This window comes from Gorilla gorilla, chromosome 7, assembly GCF_029281585.2.
Source record: "Gorilla gorilla gorilla isolate KB3781 chromosome 7, NHGRI_mGorGor1-v2.1_pri, whole genome shotgun sequence".
In the NCBI taxonomy this organism is placed as follows: Eukaryota; Metazoa; Chordata; class Mammalia; order Primates; family Hominidae; genus Gorilla; species Gorilla gorilla.
In genome coordinates this window covers 146,504,730-146,516,758 of record NC_073231.2, presented here as the reverse complement: position 1 = coordinate 146,516,758, position 12,029 = coordinate 146,504,730, and the positions used below count along the sequence as shown (strand labels likewise).

At 44.3% G+C, this 12,029-nt stretch overlaps 1 protein-coding gene across 25 annotated transcripts in view; it reads left to right on the top strand.

Moving 5' to 3' along the window:
• Positions 1-7,722, top strand: part of PTK2 (protein tyrosine kinase 2) — a 340,227-nt gene extending 332,505 nt beyond the window's left edge. For all 25 annotated transcript variants that reach the window (XM_055349579.2, XM_055349577.2, XM_055349578.2 and 22 more), the window contains 2 exons: positions 1,100-1,180; positions 6,445-7,722. In XM_055349579.2, coding sequence (XP_055205554.2) covers positions 1,100-1,180; positions 6,445-6,657 — 294 coding nt within the window. In that variant the 3' untranslated portion in view covers positions 6,658-7,722. The remainder of the gene's footprint in view (positions 1-1,099; positions 1,181-6,444) is intronic.
• Positions 7,723-12,029: the final 4,307 nt, after the last annotated feature.

Below are 12,029 nucleotides of genomic sequence, written 5' to 3'. Positions count from 1 at the left end.
TAGACACTATTTTTTTAACCGTATTACTTTGGCCAAATGACATTCTTTTTGTATGTTGATCCAATTATAAGTAACTATCATTTTCTTACTGGTTTTATTCATATTACATGTAATTTGATGTCTTAGTCATTACATTATTTGGTCCTCATAAGTATGACAGTAATGAAAATTTGAAGTTTAAAATTATTTGTTTTAAATCGTAGTTAGACCCTTTTTGCTGCAACTCGGAAGTGGCAGGGAGGAGTGTTTCTGCTCAGTGTGCGTAATAGATGAAGCCTGAGATTCAGAACAGGGTCCAAAGCAAGGCTGCCCCCTTGCATCCGGGGCAGTGGTGTCATCTCTGGCCAGCCTCATGGGGTGTTTGAAAGTACCTGGGTGAGAACACATTCGGTGAACACACTTGGGGAAAGGTGCTACTATTTATCCTAACCTGTGTTGGCAGGGTTGGCAGTTGGAGCCAGGAGGGTGGTATAATCTGCTTGGAAGCAGTAGATGAGAAAAAAAAAAAAATGCTGCTTTCCACCCTCAGCATCTGTGTGACTTTTCTTACGTGAACTTCTGTTCTTCAACTCACTCCTTAGGGTATTAGAGCAATGAACAGTCAGATCTAAATCTTTTTTTTTTTTTTTTTTTTGAGACGGAGTCTTGCTTTGTCGCCCAGGCTGGAGTGCAGTGGCGCGATCTCGGCTCACTGCAAGCTCCACCTCCCGGGTTCACGCCATTCTCCTGCCTCAGCCTCCCGAGTAGCTGGGACTACAGGCGCCCACTACCACGCCCGGCTAATTTTTTGTATTTTTAGTAGAGACGGGGTTTCACCGTGTTAGCCAGGATGGTCTCGATCTCCTGACCTCGTGATCCGCCCGCCTCGGCCTCCCAAAGTGCTGGGATTACAGGCGTGAGCCACCGCGCCCGGCCCAGATCTAAATCTTTTGGGAGAAAAAGGAGCCTCATAACTTACAAGATAGGGCTAAGCACTGAGAAAAAGAAATACAGAAATTTGCCTTGAAACTTGTGGAAAGGAAATAAAAAAATATATAACTGAAAGGCATAAAAATCCTTTGTGTGTGTTCTAATATTGGTTGTGATTCTTGTCTGTTAGGAAGTCGGCTTGGCCCTGAGGACGTTATTGGCCACTGTGGATGAGACCATTCCCCTCCTACCAGCCAGCACCCACCGAGAGGTAGGGCACAATCTTCCCCTTGCAGCCCTCTGTGACAGCACTGGGCAGGGGCACATTCAGGGATGCCTGTGGTGCTGAAGGGAGCTCCTCAGTCTGTGGCCAGCAGAGACATCAACTGCCCTACAAGCGATGACCTTCCCTCTAACACTGGCCCCAACCAGGACGGGGCTGTTCATTCTAGGGCATAGGTGTGGAGCAGTGGCCACTCAAGTTCCAGATCCTGGGTCTTCCTGCTGCTAGTCCACTGCAGAGCCACTGTGCAAGGTCCTCATCTGAGCTACAAGTGGCTCTGAGCAGTGGATGAGGAAGGCACATGGGAAACTGCTGCTGGTGCCATGAACCTTAAAGGTAGAAGAATGCTGATATGAATGGGGCTGGCATTGTGCATGGTCTGCTTCCTCGAATTCTCCTTAAAAATAGTTGAGCTTGCAAATGATCCTGGTTTTCCATTTCAAGTAGTAATATAAAAAATTTCTTTTAGGCCAGGCATGGTAGCTCACGTCCGTAATCCCAACACATTGGGAGGCCAAGGCAGGAGGATGGCTTGAGGCCTGGATTTCAAGACAACATAGTGAGACCCTATCTCTACCAAAAACTTAATAAATAAAATTATTGTCTTAAAAAATTCCAGGCCAGGCGCGGTGGCTCACGCCTGTAATCTCAGCACTTTGGGAGGCTGAGGCGGACAGATCACAAGGTCAAGAGATCGAGACCATCCTGGCTAACATGATGAAACTCCATCTCTACTAAAAATACAAAAAGTAGCTAGGCATGGTGGCACGCGCCTATAGTCCCAGCTACTTGGGAGGCTGAGACAGGAGAATGACTTGAACCCGGGAGGTGGAGGTTGCGGTGAGCCGAGATCGTGCCATTGCACTCCAGCCTGCAACAGAGTGAGACTCCATCTGAAAAAAAAAATCATTTTACATTAATAAATGTCTTTAAGAAGCTTCTTAAGGGCTGAGTGTGGTGGCTCACCTCTGTAATCCCAACACTTTGGGCAGCCGAGACAAGAGGATGGCTTAAAGCCAGTTTATGACCAGCCTGGGCAACAAAGCGAGACTCTGTCTCTACAAAAAATTTTTAAAAATTAGCTGTGTGCAGTAGCCACTCAGGAGGCTGAAGCAGGATGATCGCTTGAGCCCAGGAGTTTCAGGCTGCAGTGAGCTAGGATCAAGCCACCATACTCCATCCTGGGTGACAGAGCAAACCCTGTTTCAAAAAAAAAAAGTTTTAAGGAATAAAAGTTGACCCAAAATACTGTAGCCCAGCAACACCTATCATTTTTGCTACCTTTTGGCAATTTTGTTTCAATTATATGACTAACAAATGAAAGGAAGCACCTGCATTTGTTTTAGTGTCTTTGAGCCTAGGGTGTACACTCTGTGGTTGGGATTGACAAACGCATGTGGGATGTGTCCCCACTACAGAGTCCAGGATCTGCAGGCTTCAGCCTTGCTCCCTGCTGACTCCAGCTACCTGCTTTTCTCATTTCTAGGGAAGCATGGGCAGTTCTTCATCCCAGCACACACTTTTTGTTTGTCCTTTTTATTTTGAAATCATTTCAGATTTATATGAAGGTTAAAAGATTAATACAGAGAACTCCCAACTTACCTTTGAGTTTCACAGCCTTTTAACATGTCAGCACATTGTCATCCCTGCTCCATTGTCTATATGTGTACACACATCACTTCCTGCTGTCGAGCAGCTTGAGAATGGCTGTGTATCTCGTGCCCTCTTCTTCCCCTTTAAGATTTCCATTTATATTTCTCATAACAAGGCCATTGTCCTACATAACCACCACACAATCAGCACATTCTGGAACTTTAACATGATGTAATGCACTGTCCCACTCTGCAGGGCATGTTCCAGGGTCGTCGGTTGTCTCTGTGTAGCACTTCTCCCTCGCCTGCGAGAGCCAGACCAGGATTACACTTTGCACGTGGTGTTGCTTTCTTCAGCCTCCTTTCATCTGAAACAGCTCCTCAGCCTTTTTTTATCTTTCATGACATTGACATTCTTGACAAACATAGGCTCAGTGATTTTATAGAGTATTCTTAAAGTTGGATTGAGGGATATCCTGTAAACATTTGTTTCTTCCTGATGAGATTGAGATTTTGCATCTCCAGTCAGGAATACAACATAAATAATGCTGAATCCTTCTCAGCATCATACCCAGAGACATACGATGTCCAGGGGATGTTCCATTTGACGAACTGGACATTGACTTCTGAAGGACGGTTGGACACAACTCCTGTTGGTGATTCCTTTGTAAATGGCATTGATTCACATGCATAAACCCTTTAACTTGTTTTTGAGAAGGCCTGTGACTGGTGCTGTAGCATAACTTCACATCCCAACCAAATGGGGTTCTCTCACTTACCTGCTTCACCGGGCCTCTGGCTTTCCATGACAAGCCTCAGTTTTGCCCCAAAGTGGAGAAATTCCATATACCAGAGGCAAGAAAATGGTGTCCTACCAAGTGGATATTTTAGTGGGACTATTTGTTAACACCTACTCTAGTTGATAAAGTCTAAAGTAATCTTTTCATCTCCCCTGATTCCAATACACAAATTGCCCTCCTGTATACAGTATTTTTTTAATTATTAATTTTTTTTTTTTTTGAGACAGAGTCTGTCTCTGTCACCCAGGCTGGAATGCAGTGACTCCATCACAGCTCACTATAACCTCCAACTCCTGAGCTCAAGTGATCTTCCTGCCTCCGCCTCCCAAGTAGCTGGGATTACAGTTGTGTACCACCATGCCCAGCTAATTCTTTATTTTTTTGTAGAGACAGAGTCTTACTGTGTTGCCCAAGCTGGTCTCAAATTCCTGCTTCAAGCCATCCTCCTACCTCAGTCTCCCAAAGTGCTGGGGTTACAGGCGTGAGCCACCACACCTGGCCTTAAATCATTTTTGAAAAGAAGAGGAGCCTGTCTTTGATCCTGCATCTGCCTTTCACTGTCCTCATGCCTCCTCCTATCCCCATTGTACTTCCTGAAAGAGCAGCCCATCCCTGATGGGGCCACCTCCTCACATGGCAGCTGCACTCAGCGCCAGCTCAGAGCATTCCAGTGCTCCAGCTGTTTGGAACTCTCTCTGCTGTAACGGCCCTTCAAGGTCTCCTAATTGCCAGAGCCCCTGCTTTCCCCTCAGTCCTAACTCCCCCTTGAGACCCCCTGCTCTGGCCCAGAGCTTCCTCACTCACTCCTCTCCTGCCAAGACCTCTGCTCAGGCTTTTGTTCCCTGCCACCCTTGAGTGTGGTCATCTCCCAAAGTGCTACCCACTTGTTTTATTAAAAAATACTTTTTCACTCTGGTAGTTCTTCTCATTCTCATAGATTCAAGTATTTGATGCCTCCCAAATCGGTGTTGATTTTATAGAACCCCTCCCTGAGTTCTGATCTCCAACTGTCTGCCATTGGCAAGAACGGTCTGGTTTCCTTGTTTGCTTCCACGGTCAGTGACAACACCATGCACTTGCACGTCTGTTCCCAGCAGTTCCCCATCCCCTACACACATGCAAACAACCACACACCTTCCATCTCTCATCAGGTCTCAGGTTGGTCCGTTCACCTGCACATCCACCATCACCTCTCCTCTGAAGATGGCCTCTTAGATGGTTTATCTGCCTCTTGTCTGTTCCCCTGCCCTTCCATTCAGCCTCCACATTGCCGCCAAGAGCCATCTTTCTAGAATATCTCTCTAGATTTTGTCATTCTCCTTCCTAAAAATCTCTTATCCCTCTTGCCAAGTCCTGCCAAATAAAGATCAACTTGGTGTGGCTTTCACAGTTGAAGCCAGCCTACTTTTACAGTATAGGCCAAATTCAGACAAATTCTCTCTGTGAAGTCTTTCTGACCCTCTCTGAGACAGAATGCATTGCTGTTTTATCTATGTACTTTTCTACTACGTGATTTATTTCACTGTATTATAGGGTCCTGTGTATGCTTTTCCCACTCTAGACTGCAAGTAAAAACAGTTCTTCCTCCTTGTGTCCAAGCACCAAGTGTCTCGTACATAATAGGTGCTCCATAATTGATAAAAGAGCAAATGGATAAGTCACCATTGGTTGAAGAAACAGATAAGAAGGATCTTGAGACTCTCCCATGCAAAGCATTCTAACCCTGTAGGACAGCATTTTGTGTTCATTAGCTGCTTCCACCATTGCTGCCCTGACTTAATGTGTGCGGGCGCGGGGGGAGGTGCGGCACATACATAACGGTCTGGCTCTGTCACCCAGGCTGGAGTGCAATGGCATGATCTTGGCTCATTACAACCTCTGTCTTCCAGGCTCAAGCCGTCCTCCCACCTCAGCCTCCTGAGTAGCTGGGAATACAGGTGCACACCACCATACTCAGCTAACTTTTTGTATTTTTTTGTAGAGATGGGGTTTCACCATGTTGCCCAGGCTGGCCTCAAACTTTTGAGCTCAAGCCGTCAGCCTGCCTCAGCTGCCCAAAGTGCTGAGATTGTACAGGAGTGAGCCACTGCGCCCTGCCACCATCCTTAAACCATTTTTTGTATAGCCAAGGAAGGTCTTGAAATAGAGTTGGCATAGTAGAAAGCATAAGACCAGAAGTCAGAACTGAGGCTTTTGTCCTGGCTTGGAGACTAAAGAGCTGTGTGGCCTTCAGCACATCTTACTGTATCTCAGTTGTCCACTCTCTGATGTGAAAGTGTTTGGAATAGATGATCTCTGAAGTTCTGTCAGATTCTGTGGTTCTGTTATGAAACAAAAGCCCTGCCAGTCAGTGAGATTAATAAAGTCTAAACAGTGAGCGCAAATGGAGACGAAGTTAGTCATGGTGTCAGGGAAGGCTTTGAATGGAAGGAACAAGATGCTGGATCTGCATGTGTGAATGGGCATGCACAAACAGGCACACTATAATAGCTGAATTTCTAAAGTAAAAAAAAATTTTAAATGCATGAATGTAGTGTGGGAAGTTAAAATAAGAAAAAAAAAATTTAAAGATTGATTTTTACATCCTATTGCTCCTAAGGAAGATTTATTTACAGGAAATAAAGTTTTCTTCTCATGGAGGCACTGAAAGAAAGGCTCATAAAAATTCCCTGAAAAGTTCATTGGTGCAGGGCTTGGTGGCATGTGCCTGTGTTCCCAGCTAGTGGGAAGGCTGAGGCAGGAAGATTCCTTGAGCCCAGGAGTTTGAGGCAAGCTTGGACGACACAGTAAGAACATCTCTCTAAAAAAGAAAAAAAAAATCACTGAAAACAGTTCTCCTGACCTATCTCTTGTCTTTCAGATTGAGATGGCACAGAAACTATTGAACTCTGACCTGGGTGAGCTCATCAACAAGATGAAACTGGCCCAGCAGTATGTCATGACCAGCCTCCAGCAAGAGTACAAAAAGCAAATGCTGACTGCTGCTCACGCCCTGGCTGTGGATGCCAAAAACTTACTCGATGTCATTGACCAAGCAAGACTGAAAATGCTTGGGCAGACGAGACCACACTGAGCCTCCCCTAGGAGCACATCTTGCTACCCTCTTTTGAAGATGCTCTCTAGCCTTCCACCAGCAGCGAGGAATTAACCCTGTGTCCTCAGTCGCCAGCACTTACAGCTCCAACTTTTTTGAATGACCATCTGGTTGAAAAATCTTTCTCATATAAGTTTAACCACACTTTGATTTGGGTTCATTTTTTGTTTTGTTTTTTTCAATCATGATATTCAGAAAAGTCCAGGATCCAAAATGTGGCGTTTTTCTAAGAATGAAAATTATATGTAAGCTTTTAAGCATCATGAAGAACAATTTATGTTCACATTAAGATACGTTCTAAAGGGGGATGGCCAAGGGGTGACATCTTAATTCCTAAACTACCTTAGCTGCATAGTGGAAGAGGAGAGCATGAAGCAAAGAATTCCAGGAAACCCAAGAGGCTGAGAATTCTTTTGTCTACCATAGAATTATTATCCAGACTGGAATTTTTGTTTGTTAGAACACCCTTCAGTTGCAATATGCTAATCCCACTTTACAAAGAATATAAAAGCTATATTTTGAAGACTTGAGTTATTTCAGAAAAAACTACAGCCCTTTTTGTCTTACCTGCCTTTTACTTTTGTGTGGATATGTGAAGCATTGGGTTGGGAACTAGCTGTAGAACACAACTAAAAACTCATGTCTTTTTTCACAGAATAATGTGCCAGTTTTTTGTAGCAATGTTATTTCTCTTGGAAGCAGAAATGCTTTGTACCAGAGCACCTCCAAACTGCATTGAGGAGAAGTTCCAGAACCATCCCCTTTTTCCATTTTTATATAATTTATAAAGAAAGATTAAAGCCATGTTGACTATTTTACAGCCACTGGAGTTAACTAACCCTTCCTTGTAATCTGTCTTCCCAGGAGAGAATGAAGCAAAACAGGAATTTGGTTTTCTTTTGATGTCCAGTTACACCATCCATTCTGTTAATTTTGAAAAAATATACCCTCCCTTTAGTTTGTTGGGGGATATAAATTATTCTCAGGAAGAATATAATGAACTGTACAGTTACTTTGACCTATTAAAAAGGTGTTACCAGTAAAGTTCTTGTTGTAATATCCTTTCTTTTGGTTCTGTTTCTTCAGATGGCTTTTCAGGTGACTTGTCAGATAAGATAACATACAGGAGAGTTCCCAATAATTATCAGGAAGCCTCTCACTAATTAGTTTCTTTTTTTTTTATTTAATCTTCTAAACAAGTCAAGGATGTTACCACAGAAGGGTAGCGCGGCATAAGTTAACCTTTTCATTCCATCGTCACCTATTAAATGCAGAGCTCAGGATGGAAGTAGCAATGGTCTTCAATGAAATAACCTTCCCCTGTGCAGGGTCTCACTATTCCGCTAACTCGGACTCAAAGCATAATTCACTTGTCAAGGAAATTGTTAGCATTTCCCAGGCCCACCCTAGTCTTGCTAGAATCTCTGTGAGCCACAGAGCAGGGAGCAAATAGAACTGAGATCTCCAGCACTAGGGACTCAGACTCCAAAGGGAGGGATTTGAGCGAATTGTTTCCAGGTAAATACATACTCTTATGTGCAAAAGCAGCTTCATCTTTGGATCTGTGACAGTTACTTCATCTGAAGCAAATGTCAAGGGAATGCCATCCTTGTGAGTTTTTTCTAATTTTTGGCATTCTTGAGTCTCTTACATTTCCATTTCCTCATGTTTGAAGTGGTGACTATGAGAGTGAGCTAAGTCCAGTGTAAAATGGTAAAGTGCTCTACATACCTTGTAAGGAACTTTGATGTCGGACCTGTCCAGTGTACTCTCAGAGGTTTAGGAGCATCCGTGGCCTTCACCCACTAGAAACCAGTAGCACTCCCACCAAGCCGTGACAACCAAACTGTCTGCAGACATTGCCAAAGGTTCCCAGGGGAAGGAGGGACAGAACCATTGCAAGTTGAGAACCACTGTTTCACATAAGAGTTTACCTGCAGTTAGCCGGGCACGGTGGCTCACGCCTGTAATCCCAGCACTTTGGGAGGCCGAGGCAGGCGTATCACGAGGTCCATCCTGGCTAACACGGTGAAACCCCATCTCTACTAAAAATACAAAAAATTAGGCAGGCGTTGTGGCGGGCGCCTGTAGTCCCAGCTACCCAGGAGGCTGAGGCAGGAGAATGGCGTGAACACGGGAGGCGGAGCTTACAGTGAGTGGAGATCGCGCTACTGCACTCAGCCTGGGCAACAGCGTGACTCCATCTCAAAAAAAAAAAAAAGTTTACCTGCAGTTAATACATTTTGCCTCATGGTCTCACTTCTTAGGAACACCTAGAATTGTGGGTAAGTTTCACATCTTCCTATAAACCAAAGAAAATTTTGGTTTTTAGAGCAGGTGGAGAGACAGGCGTTGCATCAGTGCATGGGCCAGAGGTCAGAGGTCAAGCGCAGCCACCAGAGTTGAGCAGAGGCAGTTCACATCCCGTGAACTTAGTGGCCTGGAGGGCTATCAGAACCATGAGGTGACTTCCATTACAAAACCAAATGGGGAATTTCAAATCTAAAGACCCAGAGAAAAGTTCATTTGAAACTAAAAGTGTTCAAATTACTCAGCTTCCTTATACTACCTCAGTAATAGCTGCCTAATGAGACAAACCGTACATGCAGCACCTGAAAACCTGTCCAAGTTAGCTGGGAGAAGTGTTCACAATCTCATCATTTTCCTCCTATTTTTTATTCTACATTATTAAAGAGTAGGTAGAGAAAAGGGCACATAAATGTAGAGCTTACTGAACTTTTCCCAAAGGAGTGTCCTCTTGTAACTACACCCAGGGTCAGAGAATAGTAACATCACCCCAGAGGTCCTGGGGCTCCCTCCCGCACTACTCCCCCAGAAGGGCAATTACCACCCTGCTTTTAATCAACTTGAGTAGGATTTAACTTGCATACAATAAGAGCCATTGAATAAACAGCTCAATTTTTTTCAAATGTATACGTCCAGTTAGTGACCAGTGTGAGGAAGGTGAGAAAGAGCCAGCACTTGGGAAGTGCCTTCATACCTCTGGAGGGCAGGTCCCTGTTTCTCCTTTGTAACCTCTAGTCTGGTCTCCATCGCTAGAAATGGCTTCTTACACTTCAGATTGCTTCTAGAACGACACCATATATACTCTCATTTCTGGCTGCTTTCTCTATGAGTGATGTTTTTGAATATCCATGTTGTGTGTATCTGAAGTTCATTCCTTTTTATTTCTGATAATACTCCATGGTAAGAATATATTGCTGCGTATTTCCCTGTTCACCTGTTGATGAATGGGACATTGGGTGGTTTTCAGTTTCTATTAGAAATAAAATTGGGGACGGTGTTTCCATTCCTCCTGGGCAAGTAAACTCTGCAGGAAAGTTCTGGAACATCTGGTAAGTGTATGCTTACCTTTATTAAAAACTGCCAAACTGGTTTCCAGTGACGTTATACCATTTTCATGGGTGGACATTCCAGTTGCTCCACATTGTCACCAATGCTTGGTAGTGTCAGTCGTTTTTATCCTCCATACCTAATGAGGTTGAGTGTTTTGTTTTGTTTTGTTTTTTCTATACTTCGCCACTTATATATGTTTTTGTGAAGCATCTGCTCAGATATTTTGCATTTTTAAGAGAACTGTTGATCATGTTGTTGTGGAGTAATGGGTGTTCTTATACACTGGATATCAGTCTTTGGTCAGATACTTGTTTTCTAGGTATTTTCTCTCATCCTGGGGCTTGACTATTCATTTTCTTAACTGTACCTCCCTGTATTTTTATCTGAAAAGTTGGCAGAGGGGTTGTTATGATTGGGATTTCATTGAGTTTATAGATTGGTTTGGGGAGTATAGATGTCTTAGAAATTGAGTCTTCAGAAACATGAACTTCTTTTTTAAAAAGAAGATCTTGGCCAGGTGCAGTGGCTCACACTTATAATCCCAGCACTTTGGGAGATCAAGGCAGGCAGATCACCTGAGGTCAGGTCAGGAGTTCGAGACCAGCCTGGCCAACATAGTGAAACCCCATCTCTACTAAAAATACAAAAATTAGCCGGGTGTGGTGGCACATGCCTGTAGTCCCAGCTACTCAGGAGACTGAGGCAGGAGAATCTCTTGAACTCAGGAGGCGGGAGGTTGCAATGAGCCGAGATCAGGCCACTGCACTCCAGCCTGGGTGACAGAGCGAGACTCCATCTCAAAAATAATAATAATAATGAGATTTTTAGCCAGGTGTCGTGGTGTGCGCCTGTAGTCCCAGCTACTCTGGAGGCTGAAGTGGGAGGATCACTTGAGCCCAGGAGGTTGAGACTCCAGTGAGCTGTGATCACGACTGCACTCCAGCCTGAGTGACAGAGTGAGACACTGTCTCTTTAAAAAAAATTTAAAAATACTGCTTGTTTTGGCAGCGCATATACTAAAATTGGAACGATACAGAGAAGATTAGCTTTTAAAAACTTTTTAAAGGCTGGGCGTGGTGGCTTATGCCTGTAATGTCAGCACTTTGGGAGGCCGAGGCAGGCGGATCACCTGAGGTCAGGAGTTTGAGACCAGCCTGGCCAACATAGTGAAACCCTCTCTCTACTAAAAATATAAAAATTAGCTGGGCGTGGTGGACCTCCGCCTCCCAGGTTCAAGTGATTCTCCTGCTTCAGCCTCCTGAGTAGCTGGGATTACAATCATCCACCACCACGCCCAGCTAAATTTTGTAATTTTAGTAGAGGTGGGGTTGGCCAGGCTGGTCTCAAACTCCTGACCTCAAATGATCTGCCTGCCTCTACCTCCCGAAGTGCTGGGATTACAGGCATGAGCCACCACGCCTGGTCTCAGTCAACTGTCTTAATGCAAAGGGATCCTTAAAACGTTTTGAAGACACTACCAGTTTACATTTTTTTAATAACTCGTGACCAGAAACTTCAAGATCATTAAGGTTACAGTTTCCCTTTTTTTAATTTAAAAATTTTATAGAGAAGATGGTTTCTGCTTGAAATAGGAACACTTTTTGAAATATGAGTGCTTTTATTCATAATGTAATTACATTTATATATACACGTTTAATACTAGAGTACACTACCTTTAAACCAAAGGATTTTAAAATGTAAGACCAGGCGCAGTGGCTCACGCCTGTAATCCCAGCACTTTGGGAGGCCGTGGCGGGTGGATCACCAAAGGTCAGGAGTTCGAGACCAGCCTGGCCAACATGGCGAAACCCCATCTCTACTAAAAATACAAAATTAGCCAGGTGTGGTGGCACATGCCTGTAATCCCAACTACTAGTTGGGGCTGAGGCAGGAGAATTGCTTTACCCTGGCGGCAGAGGTTGCAGTGAGCTGAGATCGGGCCACTGCACTCCAGCCTGGGCAACAGAGCAAGACTCCATCTCAAAAAAAATAAA